Genomic DNA, 24526 nt, shown 5'->3' with positions numbered 1-24526 from the left:
ATTCATTCGATTAAACTATGTATAATAACTCCATCTTTCTCTGTTCAAGTGAATGGTGAGCTCGCGGAGTATTTTCAAAGTACTCGGGGACTATGGCAAGGTTGTTCTCTATTTTCCTATCTGTTTGTTATTTGTATGGACGTTTTGTCAAAGCTGTTAGATTCCGCAGCTGATGCAGGTCGATTTGGATACCATCCGCGGTGTCAGGCTCTTCATCTGACACATTTAAGCTTTGCTGATGATCTGATGGTACTATCTGATGGGAAACCAAGATCTATTGAGGGGATTGTATCCGTATTTTATCAGTTTGCTAAGCTTTCGGGTCTGAAGATAAGTATGGAAAAATTGACAGTGTATCTTGCGGGTGTGGCTGTTGCGGACCGTCTATTGATAGAAAATCATTTCGATTTTGTGGTGGGAGAGCTTCCTGTTAGATATTTGGGTTTGCCTCTGCTCACTAAAGACTTTACTACTGCTGATTACACCCCTCTCCTCGAACAGATACACAAGCGTATTGGCTCTTGGACGTCTCGATACCTATCATTTGCAGGCCGGTTTAATCTGGTCAGTTCGGTTTTATGGAGTGTCTGTAACTTTTGGTTAAGCGCCTTTCGACTACCTAGAGCTTGTCTTCGAGAAGTGGAAAAGGTTTGTTCTGCTTATCTGTGGTCCGAAGCTGATTTAAATCCTAAAAAATCTAAGTTACCGTGGGAGGTGGTGTGTACGCCACGGCGGGAGGGAGGGCTTGGTCTTCGGAGCTTAAAGGAGGCAAATGATGTGTGTTGCCTTAAGTTGGTTTGGCGGATACTCTCTCGTGGAAACTCTTTATGGGTACAATGGGTGGATCGTTATCTATTTAAGGGGATATCGTTATGGTCGGTAAAGGAGAACACAAGAGTGGGTTCTTGGATTTGGAGGAAGATCCTGAAATATTGAGCGTTGGCTACTAATTTATGTAAGGTGGAGGTGGGGAATGGGCAGTCGACCTCTTTTTGGTTTGATTCTTGATCGTCTTTAAGCCGGTTAGCAGACGTGGCAGGAGATAGGGGAGTGGTAGAATTGGGGACTGGACGCTCAATGACAGTAGTGGAGGCATGGTCTGCTCGGCGCAGGCGGAGACCTTGCCGCCCATACCTCCGCGCCATTGAGGATGTTTTACGCTCGCAGTACCAACACAAAACAGAGGAGGCTGATTTGTTCCTGTGGAAAGGGAAGGCTGGTAACTTTAAAGAGGATTTTTCAACGGCAGACACTTGGAATCATATTCGTCGCACTTCTGCAGAGGTTTCTTGGTACCATGCGGTTTGGTTTCCTCATGCTACTTCGAAGTATACTTTTTGTACCTGGTTAGCAGTTCATGATAAGCTGGCGACAGGGGAATGAATGTTGCGGTGGAATATTGGAGCTACGAGAACATGTGTGCTTTGTCAACAATGTCTTGAAACCAGGTCGCATCTGTTTTTTGCTTGTAGTTTTACTTCAGAAGTGTGGGAAGCAACGGCTAAGGGGGTGTTCCGTACACGATACACAACCGACTGGCACCAACTTCTCACCATCTTAGCAGCTACTCACCAAGATCGGCTGGAAAAGTTTTTCATGCGCTACACCTTTCAACTTGTGGTATACACCATCTGGCGGGAAAGGAATGGACAACAGCATAGTCAGCACCCGACAACCCCTGAGCAGTTAATCAAGTGGATTGATCGTCAAGTTCGAGATCAGATTTTGGCTATTCAACGACAAGGAGATAGACGGTTCGACAATGGGCTTCAGACTTGATTCCACACTAGAATCTGAAACTATTTTCTATCTAATTCTAATTTAAACTTTAAAGTTTGTTCAAGCAACCGATGCACTAATTGTAAAAATGCTATTTTTTCTTGAATATAATTTAACGTTACATTCAAAACAAAAATTTCACCGCAACCTGATTTCATAACTAGGGAAAGTATAAAACAAACAAAATCAGAAGTTTCAAAATTGTGAATAATAAAAAACAAAAAAAATTGGGGAAATTTTTTGTTGTTGAGGAAACAAGACGTGTTGTAGCCTCTTCTTTTTGTTCTTCTTTTGTTATTTTATTTTTGGTCACACAACAAGCGATTGTCAATTTGATATCTTCTCTTTCGGACGACCACGTGTCATTCAATTTTACTAAATTTATGTCGTGCCATTATTTATGTTTGCTTTGTTTTGCTTTGTTACAATAAAATGTCAAAGTTGATATGAACTCTCTCTTTCTCTTTCTCTTTCTCTCTCTTTCTCTCTCATGTGCGTGTGACAAACTTCCACATTGGAAAGGAACCAAACACTTGTAATCCTTCTAGTCTTCTACTATCTCATTATGTCATAAATTCATTTGGGTTAATAAATCAGTCCATGAATAAGATATTATCAATTATCTAGTAGATTAACTAAATTATTCAGAATACTTTATATGTATAAGAAATAACAACAAGATCTATTTTTTTCTTTTTATTTTTCAAGTCACTTCAAGTTGGAGACAAATTAGATTTTGATATTATATAGTCGTACTAAATAAATCATGAGCCCACTCGGCAACTACATGATGACCTCTCTTCCACGTGGGATTATTCTGTACCACACCAAAAGCTTCTCTAGTGGATGTATGTAACGATTAATTTAATTACCTCTTTTCTATTTTTATTTTATTTTCCGATCGGTTAACACCCCTATTTTAAAAATCAGTTTATGCGGCCATGTAATCCCCGGTTACACGCTAAACAGCTCTCCACCACTGCGATTTGAATCCAATCAGTCAAAAAATTGGGAACAAAAAAAAAAATTGAAGTTTTTGATATTCTAACTATGATTTTTATTGTAGATCTATCATATAAAGGCTAAAACTATAAGAATAGTAAAGTAGAATGAAGAATAATTACTAAGAAAATGAAAACCCAGCTTAAATTAAGGTTTTCAGATCGATATCAATGAAGAAGAAAATGAGGACATTTTCGTCATTAATGAAAAATCGAGAAAAAACTAAAAAAAAGATTGGTGAGGCTTAAACCCGTGAACTCTGGATTGTACATGCCACTGCAAATCACTGCACCACCGACGAATCCTAACAATATGTTACAATTTACTATATTATAGATGTATATAGATAAAACCCCTAAAACTAGTTCCCGATTAATCCCTGATTTTAATTCGATTTTCTGATTAATCGCTAGGTCCTCATTCACCGCCCTACTAGCGCCTAACAATTTCTAAAATAGAGATTAATACACACAAAATTATAAATTTTTTTGCAATACTAGAACAAGATATAAATATATAAATAAATTAAAATAGTAAAGATAATGGTATATAACCGTGTAAGAAACAATATAAAAAGTTGAAAGTCTTATTCTTTTACCACTTTTATAATTGATTACGATGATATAGTTTGCAATGGTTAGTAATCAAAACCTCTATAAACAATTAGATTTTGCTGCATACAGTAAAATATAATATCTTGGAGTTAAAAGACACGACATATATACACCAATGAATCCAATCCATTCAAACATATGATTAGGTGACTTTGTTCACTCGAAAAAAGCATACAATTTCACAAGAGAGAAAACTATAACAATGGAAAAAATGATGATTAGTACAGAAAGACAAAAAAAAAAAAAAAAAGATAACATTAAAAAGCTAAAGATGACATTGTTATTGTTGTTGTTGTGTGATATATATTACTTAGATGCAGCAGTTTCGTAGTCAATAACGGTTTGGAAAGCTCCAGCAAGAGCCAAAACTTTGTTCTTCCTCGGGTTCTCTTGCATCTTACTTGCTATTACATCGTTGTAAGCTGATGAAGATTCCTTCTTCCCTTTCACTACTTCCCTCTTCTTTCCTTCTCCGGACTCTTCTTCTTTCACCTTCTCCTTCTCCTTCTCTTCTCCCTTCTCCTCTTCTATCACTTTTTCTTCTTCTTCTTTAACCTTCTCTTTTTCCTCTTCTTTAACCTCTTCCTTCTCCTCTTCTTTCACTTCATTTTCTTCTTCTATTTCTTCTATAGTCTCTTCGACATTTTCAGCTTCTTTCGTGTCAATATCAACCTTCTCTGAAGTCTCATTCTCATCAATATCATCCTTGTTGTCTTGTTCTTTTGTTTCCTCTACTTTCTCTTCCACTTCGGTTTTAACCTCATTGCTAAATTTTTCTTCTAATTCTTTGATGACAACAGTGCAATCTTTCCCAACAGGGGAAACAACCGTTGTTGATCCACCGCTTTCATTCTTCTCTTCACCGGATTCATCGGCTTGAACAACCTGATCTACTTGCACTTCTTTGTTTTCTTTTTCATCTTTTGGTTCTTCTATATCTTCAACAACTTGTACATGATCATCACCCTCAACCTTGAGAATCTCATCTTGATGATCCTCCTGAGCAGACGACAGAGAAGCAGAATCCAAGGCAATCTCTTTATCAGATTCTTTCTTTACTTTAACATTTTCAGAACCTTCCTTTTTGCTCTTGGAAGAATTGCTACTACTGCTCAACCCGCTCTTCTTTGGAACAACAGGAGGCGATTTCGCAGTAGTACTGCCGCCTCTTGGAACGTTTCTGCTTCCATGGAAAGATGAAGAGCGTAGAGCTGTGGCAGGCTTCTCTCTAGGAACCGCTGGTCTATCTAGCGGGCGAGAAGGAGATACGTTGAGGGATTTTTGGATACGCGGAGTAGCAGAAGAACTAGAAGGAGAAGTCAAAGAAGAAGGAGGTCGATCAAAGGATCTTCTACGGAGAAGCTTCTGGTTATCATCAAGACTACTATTGTTCTTCTTCAAGAACTTGACTGGATCAGGTCTCGAACTAATTGTTGGTTTCAGATAGTTTGGTAAAGGCTTCTCCGGTTTCTGATCAGAACCATCTTCTGATGACACCGTCGACGAAGGTGGCTTTGGTTTTCTGCCGAGAGATCTGCTTCTGGTTAGGTTTGGGTCGTCCGGTTTCGCTTTTGTCGTGGTTGACGTCGTTGCCATTACCTCAAGTTGGATCAAAGAGAAGAAAGAACAATAGAAAGAAACGTGTATATCAAGGAAACAAATCTCTTTGGAAAGAAAATTAGGGTTTTCTATAAAATGAGATTCGAATACTACTTATGTGTTTGTAAAACGGAGCTTAAATCTCGCAATTTCATGGGTGGTGAATGGTGGTGGAGGCCATCAATCTCCTAACAAAATTACTAAATAAAAAAAACTAAATTATAACATTATAAAACGATTCCGGTCGTTATGGAGAACCGTTGACTTTAGTTTGAGCCGTTTCTATTTATACAAAAGAACACCACCAACTGTCTTGTTTTGTTTCTTTTGCCTCTCTTTTTGGTTTTGGACCGTTTCAATGTCCAGTACTAATAAGTTAATTGTCCCCACGTCATTAGCATATATGATAAGATAACACCACGTAATTGCGACTTACGAGTTAACTAAATCGCTAAAAATAGGAATTAAACTAATTCAAAACAAATTATATATGTAAAGAAAGAAGAATGGGCTTGCTTAACCCTGATGAGCCCATTGTTGGAACGATTCCACCAATGTTCTACATGCTATCCACTCCACTCATCCCAATTCCTTTTCAATCATTTGTTTTTCTTGTAGACATAAACTTTTCAATCATCCTACTATATTAAATGAAAAGTACAAATATAAAAATAACCTTAAAATATATAAAAAAATTATTTTCAATTACCATTAGAAAACTTAATTAAACTTAGTTAATTAAATAAATAAAAATAATTAATTAAAAATAAAAAATGTTATAATTATGTTTAATAACTAAATTTCGAAGATTTTGTTAAGATTACAAATTATGATTCTCCTATCATCTTTATTTTCTTTTATTTACAAATTATTTGGAATTTTCATATAATATTTACGATTAATAAAATACAGATTTTTTTCTGCATATGTTGTGATTTGAATTTTTTAAAAAGAAGATATATTACTCAATCTATAAAAAAATGTGTATTTTAATTTCCACATTGGCGGGTTGGTAAAACAAAATTTATATAGATAATAAATTAATAATTTTTATTTGTTCATAATTATACAATTATAATTTAAAATTACTACTTCATATTTCACAAAATAATAATGCAAATACAATAAACAAACAATATAAAACTGTAATATACATCAAAAATAAAATATTATAATATTCTAAAATAATTAGTATTCAAAAAGACTAATAGATTTACAGAACAATTAGAATAAATATTATCTCAAACAAAATAATTTTTTTTAAAAATAGAATAATAATTTTTGTTATTATATTAGATTTTTTTTTAAAAATGTTGACCCGTGTTTTAAGCACAGGATATCTTCTAGTTTTAATTAAAGAAAAGAAATTATAGATTCTATGTTAAATCCCATGCCAAATGGCAATGGTTGATACGACAAAGTTTGTGGCATGTCAAGAGTCACAACTAAAGATTACGATTTCTATGTGATAAAGATGTAGCAATAATAGATATGGATACAAACAAATATCGTAGTTATTTTATAACAGGTTTTCTTGTAGTCGAAAGGTTTAATTTGTGGTGGGGTGGTATGATGGTTCTTCTTCTTATTTAGACACGAAAATTAAAGAGACCAAATGTGCCTGGCTTCTGTTGCCACGCCTCATCCCTTATGCATTTTACCTAAAATATACTAAACCACACTTGCTATATATGGGAACTAATGTGCCATGAGGTAATGGGCCCAAATTGAACATAAAGGCTAAAACCAACTCTATTTCGGTGGTAAAGTTAAAAGCCAACTCAACTAAAAAAACCTACACGTTGGTGGGTATAACCGTATATGTCATATTACATCAATAATCATATTACTTGTTGTACCCCTCAATTTCGTGCAATCACCAATCATAACATTCTTTCTTCCATGTGACATGGTGATTGGTGCGAGAAGTAAAAGACTGTTGATATTTGAGGTTATGTGATAACTGTTGTAAAGTAATTAAACTAAATATGGTTAAAAAAAAAAGCTGTATGTTTTATAGTGGTATATGATGTGTTGATCTGTTGCATCGCTGCCACTATAGTGGAGACATTGGCATGACAATAACTCATAGGCATAACATTTCAAAGTTCCCATTTTTTTGTTAGAAAACGAGCTTCTGACAATTGAGTGAGAGCGATCCGATGATAGCGATGTATAACATTCGATCTTCATGCTTCCACAGAGTTTGATTTGGGTTAGGTTGCATAAAATCGTTTGTAGTGATTTTCTCAAGTGTTTGGTCTGTTTCATCAACGGATTAGTGAAGCTCATGCATTTTTAGGAACATGTAGAAACTTGAACACACCATGTTTAAAACTATTGGGAGTGAGTTAGGCAGTCTAGCTAATTATGTAAATCGAGATAAAAGCATTTTGTTTGGATCAAGAGCCGTCTCGTCTCGAATGTTCAATTTATGCTTGGAAGATTAGAGGTCTTATACCATGTATATGAGACATAGTTTCTAATGAATTATATGTATATATAATTTATTGCTCTTGGTCATCAAATAGCGATATTTTGGTAGTGGATATTTTCTATTAGGAATACAATATCCAACAGTAGAAGTTGAGTAGGATCTTAAGTGGTATATATATAAGATATGTGTCTCTCCACTCATTGCCAATTGGTTTTGAGTTGGAAACTCACGATTTAATATAGTATCAGAGTCCGGTCCACACATGCTCAACCCGATTCACAATTGGCCCGGCCCAATAGTTGGCTCGCCGATTCATGCCCGAACATACCGAGATTGATGCTTAGAAGAACCATCATCTCGAGAAGGCGTATTAGGGATAAAATATCTCACATTAAAAGTTGAGTAGGATTTTAAGTGGTATATATAAGATATGGGTCTCTCCACTCATTACTAATTGGTTTTGAGTTGAAACCCAAAATCTAATACTTATTCTCTTCTTTCTCTCGTAGTCTCGTACCTAACACCAAGAGAAAGCATGCAAGCACGCAACACATAACACTATAATCATACAAAATTGATTAATTGCATATAAAAATGTTGAGTAGGGTTAACACTATAGAAACAATATAGTTTGATTTTGTAAAGATACGTACGAACAATTCCATGGGGTCATATTTTGATACAAATTTAATATAATTTCGAACTGCATGTGAAGAAATGTTTCCCACGAACTCTATCAGTCTAGTTATCTAATCATATTCATATGTTTCTTTTTGGATAAATAAATCATATTTGTATGTTACTTTGAATGCACTTTTAACTATTTTGTATTTATTGAAATCATACAATGGAAGATAATTTTTTTTCTTGAAGAGTTATATATGTTAAATATATTACTTTTTTTTTTTTTTAATTTAGTATGAAAATGCAATTGCATTCTCTAGTGTCTGTCAACTTAGCACGAATAAATTATATACATTTCTTTATAAAAAAATCATCTGGAAAATATTAGATTGTGGGCTTCCAACTCAAAACCAATTGGCAATGAGTGGAGAGGTTCATATCTTATATATACCACTTAAGATCCTACTCAACTTCCAATGTGAGATATTGTATCCCTAATACGCCCTCTCGAGATCATGATTCTTCTAAGCATCAATCTCGGTATGTTTAGGCATGAATCGGCGGGCCAACTATTGGGCCGGGCCGATTGTGGATTGGGTTGAGCATATGCGGACCGGGCTCTGATACTATATTAGATTGTGGGCTTCCAACTCAAAACCAATTGACAATAAGTAGAGAGGCTCATATGTTATATATACCACTTAAAATCCTACTGAACTTCCAATGTGGGATATTTTATCCCTAATAATAAGTACATATAATATACTATAAATAATGTATCAATGTATGCAAATGCAACAACACATACAGATAGAAAAAGACGTATGACGTAGAAATGCAGCTTTAGGATGATTCCAAAAATTTGTTTCTTCAAGTTGACATTTTTACAGATAAGTGTATGTATTCACGTCTGGTCGTGATGCTGCGTGGTCCTTTCACGCTCCTCACCCCTTAATCTCCTGAATATGTGTGTTCAGAAAATGGTGGGCTCTCGTTCTGAGTTTTGGCTTTTGACTTGGGTCCATTTTGATTTAACCCTCTCCTCATCTTTCATCTTCCAATGAACAGAGTTGATTTACAAAATAATAAACCAATGACTGTTATGTCTACAATTATTATTATTATTATTATTATTATTTTTTGGTAAAAATTTAAGTTTTATACCAATTTTCGTTTGTGACAGAAGATTACAGAGAATTACAGGGAGCAGAAAAAGACCAAAAACCTACAATGCAAAAAATAGAACAACAATAAACAAGCACACAACAAAGCAGGGTAAGATGAGACAAGAGAAACCACCATAGAGAAAGACAAATGCAGAGCGCAACATGCACTCGAAATTACCGCGAGCGTACGCAATCAAGGCAGTCTTCAAACCTAGTACCTACAGCTTTCTCGATCACGAAAACACTCGAAAACTGTGGTTAAAAAACCACAGACCGGAACCACCATTGATCAAGCAAGTGACAACACTAGCGGCTTGGGAAATGCTCATCAAAATCCAATGTTGCTGCTAGCACGAGAGATGAATAAGCCGGCTCCACCTTACTCACAACATCAGACTCCCCTACACACTTCCCCCAGGGGAGACAAAAGCTAAAACCAAAGTGGCTGAGCAATCGTCTTTCACGGTTTCAATCACCATGTCTCATTAATTCCTCTCACTTCGCCAAAGTCGCAGCCTGAACAAAAAAACAACAGACAACAAACAGCTACATACAAGGCAACAAAAACTGGGCCACCAACAGAGCCACATCAAAGCCTCAAACGGATCCGCTCTGAGACCTCCACAACACCACCGCTGCAGCCACTCTGAAGAGCTACTAAAAGATTCCCCACCATGAAGCTCCGCACCAGAAAATTGCCACCACGAAGAGCCGCAGGAGAGAGATAAAATTGATCCATCCAGACCAAAATCACACTGGGAAAACCCAAGCCGAAGGCTAAAAGAAGAAGATTTGGTGTCGTCTTCAAGCTCTGTCACGTCCTCTTTTCATGCCGACGACAACGCAAAAACAGATCTGAGATTTCTCCGCCTCGAACTCAGCACTTTGCCGTGAAAGTAGAAGAATCAAAAGAAAAAAAAGAAACAAGGGAAGAAAGGAGAAGGGAAACCGATGTCGGTGCTGTGGAAGCCACCGGACACCGGTTACCGGTGGGTTCAATATTTTTGGGGGAGGCTAGGGCGAACAGAATCGTAGAAAGAAGAGAGAGAGAGTTCATTCCCTTTCCATCAAAATTTAAAGTCAAATCACCATAAGGAGGAATCGAACCGGTGACTATGTGGTTAAGGAACACAAGAGTTCATTCTCTTTCCATCAAAATTCCAACTTATTATTTTATTAACGTTTTGAAATTGTTTATAAATTATAAAATGGTTTCGTTTTCTATCATGGATGTGGGATCTTATAATTAGTTTCTTCTCATCACGTCGCCTTTCCTTTAATAGTTTACGTTTTTCAGAATGGACCAAATACATACATATAAAAAAATAATAATAATAATAAAATACATATATAATATAGAAAATTTGATTATCCCTTATTATTCTATCAACAATAAATTTGTCAATTTGTATGGTTGAGAATGACGTTTTTATAATTTTATCCAAAAGGAAAAAGAAACGTTTGTTCATATTACACTCTTCTTATTTTTCTTGTTCGTATTTTTTCAAGCAAATATTTTATTAATTATATATATTATTTTTGGGACAAAATTTTTAGTTAAAACAAAACCTAGTTTAAATTTCAAATTTACAGAATTTTGTTTTTTTTTTAAATGGAATCATTGTTCAATTATATATGTTATTCATATTATTTTTACCGTATACATACTAAAATTTTAATCGTTGAGCGATTTCTTTAAACATTAATATTATCAGCACAATTAATTATATAGTAATTTATTTCCCTAGCTAATTTGATCAATTAATCTTATGTTTCCTTAAACTCCCTTTTTAACGTTTTGGAAATGGAACCAAAAAAAGAAATAGTATTATAATTAAATTAAAACATATCATTCTGTGTTTTAACGAGATGCTAACCAAACACGGCGCCGTTTTTACAAACCTCTCTCAAGTCTTTTCGTAGTTATATATCGAAACCGTTCATCTCAGGCTTCACACAACAAAAACCCAAAAGCAACGGCTCAGATCACTCCGACTTCTGTTTCGCCTTTGCTACGCCACTTCTTCTTCTTCCTCTTCTCCGGTTTTTAAAAAATCACAAAATTTATAAAATTGAGAATATTATTACTTCTTCTTCATCGCATCTCTCTCACTCCACGTTTTCTTCGCTGAACAATACATAGCCGCCGTGTTAAGGTATAGCCGGAAATTTCAGTTTTTTTTTTTTCTTTTTTTTTTTTGTCTTCTCTTCGGTCTCTTACGTTTCGTTGTTTGTTACAAGAAAATAAAAAACCCATAAACCTTTGTTTTTTTTTTTTCAATTCGCTGATTGAATTTGATGATTCTGCCTTTTGATACAATTTCCAAAAAAATATTTAATTTTGTTGATTAATTCGATGAAATTTTGATTGGTGTGGTTCTTTCTGATTCTTGAAAAAATTATAATCTTTTGGTTTAGAGTAGTTGTTGTTATGTTTTAATGGAGAAGCTTGAATCACGGAGAAACTAATCGTGTTTATGGAAACTCCGTGTAAATCGTTATTTTTTTAAACATGGATGGTTCATCTTCTTCTCTTTTTAAGTTTCCTTTAACAAATCACTTAAATTAATCTTGTTGAAGCCTTGTTGGGTTAGTTATGGTTCATCATGTTCTTCTTTCTCCTTTATATATATATATGTTTCTGAAATTTTTCTAACGGCTGTATTTTTGAATGGTAAAAAAAAACAAAGCTTTGATGACCCTTTTTACAAAAGTTGTAGATTAGGAGGAACCTGAAATTTCAAAGCTTTGTTTCTTCTATTGCAGTGTTTTTTTATGTATGGATGGATTTAAGGGTAAAAGAACATCATCGAGACCGGTTATGTCCAAGAAAGCAAGTGGTCTTGTTCTTCATGAGAACATGAATTTGAAGAAGAAAGATGATGATGATGATCATAATAAGAAGAGTCTTGTTCCTATCTGCAGCCGGATTGGTTGTAGTTCCAGGATTGGTTCCTCCACTAAGGGAGTTTTGATGATTGATCATAAAGCTAAATCTACTGTGTCTTCGTTTCGGTCTTCTTTAAGTGGGAAGGAAACCGTTGGGAGTTCATCTCGTAGTATGACTGGATTTGGCGGTACGAAAAAGGCACTTAAAGTTACTGGTGGTAGGAGACAGCTCTCTTCTCTTTTGGACATGGATTCTTCGGAGAGTAGCAGCGTTAATAATGATGAGTCTCCCAAGACTGAGCGTTCTCTTCCACGTGGAAAGACCAAAGAAAGCACTGTTAATGTTCTTTCTGAAAATAGTGTCTCTGGAGAAGTAGTTGTGACAGAGACAGGGAGCTCAAGTAGAGGAACTGGTAGAAGCATTTATCAGAGACCTGATTTGGTCAGCCGAGAGGCTCGTGTGGGTAACAGTGGCCAAATTGCTAAAGCTAGTGTGAACAGGAATGGATTGAGAGACTTGAAGAGCAAATCTGTGTCTGATGTTGTTCCATCAAACTCAAATCCGTCAAGGAAAAGTATCGTATTTAGAAAGAAAAACTCTGATGGAGAGAGTAGTTCTTCAAATAGAGGGAATAAGACGGAAGGATCAGTGATTGGGGGAAGGAATTCAAGTTTTTCTCAGGGTAATGGCATCACCATATCTGAATCTAGGAGGAACAGAAATTTACAAAGTGTTAGGGACAACAGTGCTGTTTCAAGTAGTGCTAGGAGATCAACTGGTTATTATGGTAGAACAGGACGTGCTGGAGCGGTTGCAACTCTGCAAACGCCTCGCCCTGCAACACGAGCTGATCTCAATCCTTCTAGATCTACAGAAGTTTCACGTAGTCCATTAAATAGTTACAGTAGGCCAATCAGTAGTGACGGCAGGTTACGTAGCCTGATGATGCCTGGTAGCCCCTCAGAAGCCGGCCTTTCTCGCTCTTTGATGAACCGTGATGGTTTCAGACGGTATAACATGAATGGAGTTGCAGAGGTAGTCATCATAACCTTTGTTGTGTGTAATGATGTTCCAGCGTCTTAGTTACTCAAACTCAAATACTCTATGTTGCAGGTATTGTTGGCGTTGGAAAGGATTGAACAAGATGAAGAGCTTACATACGAGGTGAGTTCATCATCTTGGACCTTTTGAAATGCAGAAGTTTTTTTGTCTGACTTCAGAATTTTATTTTGACACTTCTTCTGCTTATTTATTTCCCTTGCAGCAATTGGCTGTTTTAGAGACCAATCTGTTCTTAAATGGTATGAGCAGCTTCCACGATCAGCATAGAGACATGCGGCTTGACATTGATAACATGTCATATGAGGTTAGGCCTTACCTGTTTGTGTATTTTTGTTGACAGTCAAAGGCAACGCTCAAGTGTTTAGATATGAAAGCTAAACATCTTAAAATTCATGCAGGAACTATTAGCATTGGAAGAGAAAATGGGTACAGTGAGCACTGCTCTAAGCGAGGAAGCGCTACTGAAAAGCCTAAAGTCAAGCATTTACCGTCCAACAGATGACTCCGGTGACATTAGCCTAAACAAAGATGATGATGTCAAATGCAGCATTTGCCAGGTATTATGACTCTCTCTTCTCTGATTCTACTCTCAATGGCCTTTACAAAAAGCTCAAAAAGAGCGTTCTATGTTAAAATATGTAGGAAGAGTATGTTGATGGAGATGAAGTAGGGACTCTGCCTTGCCAACATAAGTACCACGTGAGCTGCGCGCAACAATGGCTTCGCATGAAGAATTGGTGTCCTATCTGTAAAACCTCGGCAGAAGAATCTCAGCCACAGCCATTTTCATGATGATTGGATTTGCAGAGACATCATCACCAAAGTGTTTGTCTCTCTGCTTTCCACCATATATCTTGCTCTCTATTATTTGTACATAAAAGGTTTTTTTTTTCTTTTTTACTTACACACAATTTGGGAACAAATAGAAAATAAGATCAGGTGGACAAATTCCTTTTTCACCTGTATAAAGTCTAAACATTTCAGTTCAACCAAATATTTTGGTTTACTTTCATATTGCACTTTTACTGTTATTGCACTTTTTCGTTTAGCTTCTAGATGAAAATATTGGCTATTTGGCTCTAGAGAACGGTTAAAGGGAAATAAAGAATTAGCCATTGTTCGATAACTTTGCTTTCTAACAAACTGTAGTAACCCATAAATTTGTCATAGGCCCAAAGCCGAAGCCATTGTTCGTGGATCTAAACTTCTGAACATAGGAAATATGCATGGGGTGGGGATAGGTCATCTAAATACTATAGAACGAGACTACAATGACTTCTTCTGAACCCAAGGGAATCATCCGGAGATCTCAATGCTCCATGAAGAACTTAACAACTCTAATTTGATTGCGTCGTCATGCATAATTATTAGTGTTCCCATTTTATCAAATATTCAACTATAAGATCTCGTGTTCCGAGCAATGGATTTTGAATCAAAACTACATGATTTTGAGTCCATCAAAACTCAGTTCTCTTAATTAGAACTATGTTCATGAAAATTTAACTAGTAACTGTAAAATACTAAAATGGAATTCATACCAAAAACAAAATCCATTGCTCGGAAGACACGTAGTATGAGTATTGTCTCTCGTTTTTAAGCATTTCTCTTAATCACAACATTCTGTTACCCAAATTGGTTACTGGTTAGTTATGGTCCTTATGGAAGCTAATGCTTCTCTGGATTTGGTAATAAGCCCACAAAACCAATTGTAAACAAAATTGTAAGTTGTAACCTTGTTTTAATTCATTTTCTCAAGATTACTCTTCTTTTAAGCAGTGTTCAAAGGGTTCACACTGAGGCTGCTTATATTTGTTTTTAATAATAAAAAAATAAACACCACATATATATATATATATAATTAAGTATATATTATAACAAAAATTATGAATCACAAATAGCCATGGGCATTCGGGTACCCGTTCGGGTTCGGGTCAGGTATTTCGGATTTTTGGGTATTTCGGTAAAGGGGTTCTAGACCCATTCGGGTATTTTTAGTATTTGGGTCGGGTTCGGGTAAACACTCATCGGGTTCGGGTACCCGAATCCGAAATTAAGTAAACCAAACTCAATTTCATTCAATAATCAAAATTAGTAGTTTGACCATGGATGGTTCTCATTGGCCAAACACATAACACACGAGTTTGTTGTTTTTTGCTCATACCATTCCTATACTAATTGTTTTGACTGGGAATTTGAGATGAACGAAGTTTCTTCTTCTAATTGTCCATCTTCTCAATCTCTTTCTAAATTCTATTTTAAAAAATGAAAGTTGTACATATTAATATATAAATACTAGAGGTTTTAGAACTAATCAAAGATATTAAAGTGGAAAAATGGTTAGAATGCACCCTTTAAATGCTTTAGGTCATGGGTTCAAATCTCATTAATGACTAGTTTTGCACTATATTTATACATGTTCGGGTTAATTTGGGTATCCGTTCGGATATCGGATAATACCCAATCGGGTATGGGTTGGATTTTTGGATTCGGGTATTTTGCCGAAGCCTATTTCGGGTGGAGTCACACAAACTGAACCCATTCGGGTGTGATTCACAATCTATGGTGCTAATTAGATACTACATGAGTTTTAGACCCTGAAGATGTTTAGGGTTGGGTGGATTAGGGTGCAGAGCGGGCAGACTAATTAATATCAAAAATCAATCCGGTCTCACACATTTCCTTACAGATATCAAAGTAACCATACAAAAAAAGGTAATTACATTCGATCAATTATAATGGATGCTTAAGTTTTTGTGAATAACGAAGAGAATACATGTATGACATTTAGATATCATCAGTAGGTATGAAATATTCATTTTGGTATGTATATTACATGTATTTACACAGATATTCATATGTACTTCTGTAGTATTGAATATTGATAGAGGTTTAAAATGTATAAATAAAAGGGGAAGTTAGTTGACTAATGTTTTAGTAATGACAAGTCCAATCGTCGTCAATCAGTACATGCAGTAGCAAGGCAGAATGAGATGTGATGTCTCCTAAACTAGTTTTTCAAAGTAGCCTATGTACTAGCCCCTAGCCCTACCTTCTCACTGGACTACGATATGGCACGTCGACAATATATGAGGAGCTTCCTCAAATCCATGTCTCTTACCAATAAATCTGCGGCTGCCCCCGCGTACGAATACTTAAATCAAAAGAGTTATTGTGTGTGTCGATGATATTAAAGCTCATGCCACGTGAGAAATACTCCTAGGGAGTGGGATGTGTTTCTCAAAGCAATGTTCCTTTACACACGTTTCGAACTCTCATAGGTTCGCCGAGATGCTGACAATGCTTTGTTCACGTGATGCACTGTGGTCTATATTGCTTGCTTTATGTGTATGTTATTTTTTTTTTTTTTTTTTGACAAGCCTCGTCAATCATGAGTTTGACTATGGGATTGCAAATCATATTGAAGTATAATTTGGTTAAACCAATACGGCACATTAATCATCTCGATGTTACGGTTGTAGGGATACAAAGTATGGACCACAATATATTGATATTCTTTGTCAATGTTTTCGACAAAAATCTCCTTCGATTCACAAACTCAAACACATGCATATGATATATAGTGGGAATGTGGGATACGTATATTGCAATATTATACATCGCTAGTACACAGTAACCACAATTACTTTAGTATCATATTTATTTCTTATACTCCAGTGATAAAAAAAGACAATTGTCATAAATGCCACTAAAATAGGTTTTTATTCCAAAAATACCATAATTTAGTTTTTTTTTCCAAAAATACCACTAAAATGTAATTTTTCCAAAAAGATCACATAATTGAACTAAAGTTATAATACTAAAAACTAATTCCTAAATTCTAAATACTAAATACTACCCCTAAAAATTATACCCTAAAACTAAATGTGTCAACCCAAATCTAAAAAAAAAAATTCTACATTCTTAAAAATCAATTTTTTGTGTTTGTGGTAATTTTGGAAAAAAAACTTTTGTGGTATTTTTGGAAAAAAAAACTAAAATGTAATATTTTTGGGAAAAAACATTTTTAGTGGTATTTAAAGGAATTTCTCTAAAAAAAACATGGTTGGTTAAATTCACACTTTACACACTTATATATAAACCTTATTATTCTATACGAATGCATGTATATTTATATGTGTTAGATTGGTATCACATTTATAGCGAAGACTAATTAACAAGTAAAAATGTAAAATGGACTTTTAAATTTACAAAAGTTCAAACATTGGCCAACGAAACCATTTTGTAAATTTCATGAATTGAAGTATTTAGTATTACTTTCAAATGATGTATCACTATTTTTTAACCTATTAAGCCGCTTTTTTTCATCAATGTAATTATACACAAATTAACATTCAGTTTTTCATAAACATATTACTATTTAGAGCCTAGAAGGTAAAAAAAAGTGCAAGGAAAACCCTAATGATAGATGTATCGCTAGTCGGTGTTTACTGAAAGACTGACACAACCAATGTGCCTGCAAAAGCTATATGTAATGTCCCTTTCGACTCTCTAGCACGAGGGCCAAATAGATCCTAAGTTTTTTTTTCTTTCTTTTCTATAAAAGTTTGATAAAAAGCGTTATATATAGGTCTTCAGCTTAACGAACTATTTTAATTTCAGAATGGGAAAACATATACGGAGACTAATTATAACTTAAGACCTTTTCTAATCAGGAAAGTGGCAGGCCAAGCAACAACTTAAGACATACTCTTTTCTAATCAGGAAAGTGGCAGGCCAAGCAACAACCTATTATATCTGGAAACAAAGTAACACGATCACGGGAAGAAGACATAGCTAGGTAGCGTCGTAGCGATGTCCGAAGATAGTATTGTTTCTTTGGATTCGGTAATGATCTCACAAAACCCTTTGTAAAAAACTGTAATTTAGTTTTTGATTATATTTTCTCAAGCGTACTCTTCTTTAAGTAGTGTTCAGTGTAATCCATCAACATTTCATATTGATGATATTTAATTATTTACACTCTTAACGCAAAAAACAAGAACTCACATTAATACAACACTGACAAAACTAAAGACTAGCAGCCTCTTCAATACCTTTCATTAGCTTTCATAAGAATGATGGAATCAAAATACATTAACCAAAACAATTACCCGATCACCTGATAATGATGCAACCTCCTTAAGCCTCATGGGGTCCCCCAAAATATTCCCTCTTTATATATAAATATATCTTCCTATTTATATGTATATAGTTATACATACCTTATTTAACACAGATTACTCGATCACCTGATAATGTTACTTTATGATTAATTCTTGGGATTATTACGTATTTTGCCACTTCTCAGTTCTCACTCGAATTCTTTTGAATTAGCCATTTTTTAAATATTTTAGATTTAAAAGTTATACATTTGTTGTTTTTTTTTGCTAAACTAGATACTTTATAATAATAAGAAAAATTTGGAGCAAAAAAAAATCCAAACATAACGTATACAATTATATTTCTTTAACAAAAATGTATAAAATTATATTTTAAAACCTTTAAACATGGCAAATACATAAAATGGTAAAATTCACAAATGCCACTAAGAAAGTGGTTTTTTCATAACTGATTCTGAATTCTTCCATTGGCTATATTTACTTTGAATTTGAAATGTCTCACGACATATCTATGGAAGTATATCAAATATACGTCACTAGTTCTTAAGTAAAAGTGTAAGAAACTATAATAGAAAAAAAAAACCATCACTAGATTTTGGCTTTTATATTAAAATAGAAGAGCATTTATGATCCACTGAGCCAAAGAGAATATGATCTCTCAATTATAAATTTACAACCAGTCATCATCAAATCGAATCATTGCTAAGGAAGAGAACAATTAATGTTGAGATTGAGTTCTCCCTAATCCATGTCCCTTCTTAATCTCAACTTGCATCAAACCACAGTTACGTAACACAACTTTCAACATCCACAACAAATAAAACATGCACATGCAACTAAAAACAAAACCCGACAAACTCTAAATTATAAAAAACCAAACAACACATGTGTACACACACAAAACACAAAAAAAGAAAGACGATTTAATGGGAGTCTCGGACGTGGAAGTAATTAGGGTTCTTGACGACGATATCGTACATGTAAACGGAGTTGAACTTGGTGAAATCTCTAGGTAGAGAGATGAGATCAATAGAGGACCGTTTGTGGAACTGGAGGAGATCTGTGTCGCCGCCGCCAAAGTACCTCTCCCATCCAAGACTCTGGAGGATCTGCTCCAGCGTAGAGTAGGATGAGACCACTTCTCCTGTCGGTAGATAGACCATCACTTTCCTTCGGCTCTGTGTGTCGAATCCTGACTGGTTAGGGTTCTCCACAAGTCTTATCACTCCGTTCTTGAACACCCACACGCCTGACATGATCTTTTTCTTCCTCTTCAGTTTTTGTTTTCTTGAGAGAGAGAAAGAACATGGAATGGTTTTGGTGTTTTTTTTGAGAAGAGGGTTGTGGGTGGAAGTGTTTTTATATAGCCGTAAGTAAGATGAGAGGGTCTACCACATCAAGACAAAAAGTATCCCTTTGACGTGACAAGTAGAATCTGTTTAAAATTTATAGCTATCAATGATTTTTTTTTTGGGCCCATTGGTGAAATAACTAAAAGATGAAATAAAAACTAGTGGAATACCTGTTGAATACATAAATTACATATGGTATTGTGGTGAATGAAGTGCCCGAAAATATGTTTGTAAGCTGTTATCTGAGACTGCACATAACTGATATCATAGTTTGTTGTTTTAATATTAAAACGACTAATAAAGCTACTTTTACTCAAATGTTTCATGGAAATATAAAAATTGCTTGTTATTTTTTTCCTAAGTTACTTCATCAATAGGTGGTTTGACAACAAAAAAAAAAAAAAGTTCATCAATAGGTTATAGAAACCATTTTAATTAAGGGGTACGTTCAATATGTATTACAAAATTGATTTTAATTTCGTCAAACTAAGTATTGTAAAAAATAAATAGATTATTTTCGCATATTTCATTGTTTACATTTTTAGAAACAAACAAAACTTAGCCAAGAAATGGATATATAGTTTTAAATTGTATCTCGCCAGCCTGATGAAGAACTTATACTATTTGGTTAATCTACTTTCACTACTTCAAAAAAATTTGGAATACCTTCTAACATTCCTCAATCTTTTTCCTAAAAACAAAACTAGTATTTTTTTCATGTTTGGTAAGAATTTGTTCGGATAAATTCTGATTTTGGTTTCTATGAATCTTTAAAGATTTTAAGCACTAATACTAGATCTTATGGTAGGTATTGTTTTATTCTATTATTCGATAGAAGATTAATATAATCTAAGGGATACAATATTTTATTCAAATGTTTTCATGGAGTGATATTTTGAGTTTTGGTTCAGCGCCAAATATTGTATTTTGTTCTTCGATAATGAACTAAAGCATAAGAAATGATTCATCTGATCCGTACGATATATATTAGAAAATAAGATCACCCCTGGCTAAGTATATAGCTAGCTCTCCAGTTGATTTTCTCAACCAAGTAAACTACATTTATCTAGATATTACAATCGAACAATTCATTATTTAAAATAACGTGTTATTCCATAATGTCATCTCACATTATGCGTAATATCTTTTTTCTTTTCTATCTTAAATTCGACGGTTAGGTCACTTTAGCATCCTTTACGATTCTAGCAATTATAAGCACACTATTTTTGTGATTAAACATTGTCATCCTTCACAGTTCACTCTCAGCTTTTTATAAGACAAATCAGTATTAAAAAAAGACCATGGACAATGACCCTAATGGTGGAGCTACATATATAGTGACGAATCACACATGTAAGAGAATCATGCATACACACACTAATGGTAGGCGAATCTCTATCTCTTAATTTGATACTTGAAAATAATAATTAAAGATTCGACATTAAGCAACTTTAACAACATTTGCTTCCCTAACATAGAAATATGATTCTAGCATGGCCAATCAATAATTGTATTAGTGCACGTACACAATAACCTTATGCGTCATCGGTCGAATACATTTTGTTTATTTTTTTAAGTTACACTAGATTAATTTCTTTCTTCGATGCGTAGAATTTTAGTAACAATTTCTTTATAAAAATGTATATATAGTCACAAGATTTAATGGAATAACTATTAAAAATATAGAGATGCGGGAACATATACAAATATGTATATCTTCTCTGTAAATTATACTAATTGTTAAATGCTTTGGATTGGATGAAGGAATAAAAAGCATGTATCTGTCTAGGTACATGTGGTATAGCGGTAGATTTGGGACAAAAGGTAAATTCATTCTCTGTTGAGACCATATTTGTCGATCTCTTCTTTTATTTTCTAATTTAAGATAAGAGTAAATTTTTAATGTAATAAAATTTCTCTCCAATATTGCACTCTTGTTTTACTTTATTTTTAAAAATAATAGAACAAAAAATAGAGTAAAAAATAGAATTACTTTAAATATAGATTAATTATATTTTTTACTCTACTTTAGAGTGAGATAGACGGAGAAGATTTAACGTTATATAACTTATAATCAATTTTAGAAAGAGAATGTTGCTACGCATTCTTCTAACGTTTCTATCAAATAAAGCATATGATTCCACTATAGAGAAAAATTCCAAAGTTATAGACTCAATTAAACAAATTTACTATACAAAAGAAAAGTCTAAAGCAAATACAATCCCATAATAAACCATACGATTTCAACTCGATAAAAGAGTTTAACGTTCGCATAGTCTAAGAAACAATCAATCATATGGTACATATCATCAATTTGATACAAAAATATTGTCAAAATCATATTTAGAAGGATTCTATTCTTGTTCTTTAAAAGAAAATTAATGTATCCGTTATCCGTATCAACCAAAATTTAAATCATGTCACAGTCGAATCCTTTGCTATATTGAACAGGCCAACAATTTCAAAACGAGCTGGGTCAGCTTTGTTGCTTTAGGCCCGTTAGAACACCCTTATATAAAAAGCCTATCTAACCCTAGAAGAAGACTCAAGCTTCCAGAATAGTCAGTCTCTACTCTCTACTCAACAAGTGTCAAAGGCTCTCTCCTTCTTAGTCTCTGTCTCGTCTCGTCTCTTTGCCTCAAGGTTCGTTGGATCTTTTCTCAAGCTTTCAACTTCTTCATCTTTAAAGAGAACAATGTACAAAACTAGCTGTACGTTGTTTAACATTTGCGAATTCTAAGTAAAAAACCTTACCTTTTTGTTTTTGTTTTTTGTAATTTTTGTAGGATGGGTTCAAGTGCACCAGATTCCACAGTTTTGAAGAGCTGTAGAGATCGTTCTCCTACTTCCTCTGTTGTCAAGCTCTCTCAGGTTACTGCCATCAACAACAAATACGAGTCACCTCAGTTCGAATCCGGTGGATACAACTGGTATGTGCTCGATCTTGTTCTTAAAAACTTAAAGTTCATATCTTTCCATCACTAGAAACATGTACAAGTAAGAAATGATCTTGTTTTTAAAACTAAAGTTCATATCTTTCAGCACTATGAACATGTAGAAGTAAGAAAGGATCTTGTTCTTAAACTATAAAGTTCATATCTTTGCATCACTATGAACATGTAGAAGTAAAAAAGGATCTTGTTCTTAAACTATAAAGTTCGTATCTTTCCATCAGTATGAGCATGTAGAAGTAGGAAAGGATCTTGTTCTGAAAACTAAAGTCCATATCTTTCCATCTTTGTGAACATGTAGAAGTAAAAAATGTTGTCTTTTTGTAACCGATTTATTATCTCTAAAAATGTGAAATCAGGAGAATGGTTCTGTACCCTAAAGGGAACGAAGAGGACAACGGAAGTGGGTTTGTGTCGATGTATGTGGAACTTGACAAGAGCTGCCTCTCATCCTCCACAACATCACCCACGGAGGTCTTTGCTCATCTCTCTTTCTTTGTTTTTAACAAGAAAGAGAACAAGTACTTCTCTGTTCAAGGTTTGTGTGAACATATATAGCCTTATCTCTCTCTCTCTCTTGTATGCCTTTATATATAGATATGAATGAATCAGATATACGTGTATATACTTGTTGTTGACGTGTAGATGTTGAAGCAAAGCCGTTCAACTCTTCAAGAACTGTGTGGGGAGTGTCAAAAGTTCTTCCTCTTGACAAGTTCAATGACCCTGAACAAGGCTACATTGTGGATGGGGAATGTGAGTTTGGTCCTGATGTCTTGGTTGCTCCACCCCAGGAGAAACTCGCTTTTCCCAAATTCACTTGGCGTGTTAGGGATGTCTCGCTGCTGAAAGGGAATGATTGCATTTCAAAGATCTTTCCAATGAAAGAAAAGAACTGGTGAGTCTGTAAAAGTTTCTCTTTTCTAATATATTGTTTGTGTCCATTGGTAGTTTTACTGCTAACAAGTGGTCTGTCAATAACGTTTTTACAGGAGTTTAAAGCTGTTTCCGAAGGGAAATTCTGGTGGAAATGGTGATTTGACCATGGCTTTGCATTTAGCTGACAGTGAAGTCTTGCAGCCTGGTGAGATGGTTTCCGTGCGAGCTCAGCTGCGGATTCTCGACCCGCGTGGTTCCAATCACAAGACAGTACGGCGTAAGTTCAAAAATATATTGATGTTTACTATTTTTGCAATGTCAAATGTCATACTCCTTTATAAAGATACTTCACAAATCACAATACTTTTTTTTTTCTTTTTCTTGTAGTTAACAGTTGGGTCATGAACTCTAACAAAGCGAGGGGTCTTGTTCAAACCATGCCTTTAGCTGAACTTGGGGAGGCCTACTTGGACACTGAAGATCCTGTGAACGTGGAGATGGAATGTGAAGTCCTCAACTCCATCAGCAACCACCCCCTTTTTAATTAGGGTATCTCTATCTTATCAACCATGCATGTCTCTACCTACTACTTTTAGGAATACTCCGCATTATGCGTTGAGATTAAAATATGTGAAGTTGTTCTTTAAGGTCATCTAACAAAAACTCACCCTTTTGTTTAGGGATAAATATCTATTTTATCTGACATGCATGTCTAGTTGTCTACCACTGTCTGAAAACTCTCTTTTATGCCACTATCTTAATCTCTGTAATCCTGGTTATATCCTACTTACCAGTTTTAAGTTCCTAAATCTTTTTATGATTTGATTTCAGCTTTTAGTAATTTGTTTTGTATTCCATATATATAATGGCATCGTAGACAATGAAAACATCTAATCTATATATAATAACAATCCGAAAAATGCGACTAACAGTTGTGTTTTTTCAATTGTAAATTTTTGAATTTTTTCGAAAAGTCGTGATGGATTATTAAAACAGTTATTTATGAAAAGTTATAACTATTTACCGTAGAGTTGTGATTATTGGAACATTC

At 34.6% G+C, this 24526-nt stretch overlaps 4 protein-coding genes and 3 pseudogenes across 5 annotated transcripts; 4 read left to right on the top strand and 3 right to left on the bottom strand.

Annotated features, from left to right (window-relative positions):
• Positions 1-135: 135 nt before the first annotated feature.
• LOC147929393 (uncharacterized) lies at positions 136-1779 on the top strand. Its single transcript, XM_087480596.1, has 3 exons — positions 136-875; positions 1020-1328; positions 1473-1779. Exons 1-3 carry the CDS (start codon positions 136-138, stop codon positions 1777-1779), a joined length of 1356 nt encoding a protein of 451 aa, XP_087336722.1.
• A 1724-nt stretch (positions 1780-3503) lies between these two features.
• On the bottom strand, positions 3504-5240 carry LOC104736511 (uncharacterized). The gene has a single exon (XM_010456515.2). It carries the CDS (start codon positions 4989-4991, stop codon positions 3702-3704), a length of 1290 nt encoding a protein of 429 aa, XP_010454817.1. The 5' UTR covers positions 4992-5240; the 3' UTR covers positions 3504-3701.
• Positions 5241-7675: 2435 nt separating this feature from the next.
• LOC147929392 (uncharacterized) lies at positions 7676-7787 on the bottom strand (annotated as a pseudogene).
• A 783-nt stretch (positions 7788-8570) lies between these two features.
• LOC109128474 (uncharacterized) lies at positions 8571-8679 on the top strand (annotated as a pseudogene).
• A 2348-nt stretch (positions 8680-11027) lies between these two features.
• LOC104736510 (uncharacterized) lies at positions 11028-14179 on the top strand. Its single transcript, XM_010456514.2, has 6 exons — positions 11028-11377; positions 11988-13146; positions 13225-13275; positions 13376-13477; positions 13572-13730; positions 13816-14179. The coding sequence occupies exons 2-6, from the start codon at positions 12001-12003 to the stop codon at positions 13963-13965; spliced, it is 1608 nt and encodes a 535-aa protein (XP_010454816.2). The 5' UTR covers positions 11028-11377; positions 11988-12000; the 3' UTR covers positions 13966-14179.
• A 4707-nt stretch (positions 14180-18886) lies between these two features.
• On the bottom strand, positions 18887-19677 carry LOC104736509 (flowering-promoting factor 1 pseudogene; annotated as a pseudogene). The gene has a single exon (XR_015577605.1). The product of XR_015577605.1 is annotated as a flowering-promoting factor 1 pseudogene (transcript).
• A 2515-nt stretch (positions 19678-22192) lies between these two features.
• Positions 22193-24295, top strand: LOC104736508 (uncharacterized). Its single transcript, XM_019234550.2, has 6 exons — positions 22193-22288; positions 22432-22575; positions 22956-23134; positions 23242-23494; positions 23589-23752; positions 23863-24295. The coding sequence occupies exons 2-6, from the start codon at positions 22433-22435 to the stop codon at positions 24021-24023; spliced, it is 900 nt and encodes a 299-aa protein (XP_019090095.1). The 5' UTR covers positions 22193-22288; position 22432; the 3' UTR covers positions 24024-24295.
• Positions 24296-24526: the final 231 nt, after the last annotated feature.

The sequence above is a fragment of the Camelina sativa genome, chromosome 13 (genome assembly GCF_030686135.1).
Source record: "Camelina sativa cultivar CO46 ecotype springtype chromosome 13, ASM3068613v1".
NCBI classification, from domain to species: Eukaryota; Viridiplantae; Streptophyta; class Magnoliopsida; order Brassicales; family Brassicaceae; genus Camelina; species Camelina sativa.
The sequence above is the reverse complement of the archived record's forward strand: the minus strand, read 5'-3'. Positions and strand labels throughout refer to the sequence as shown.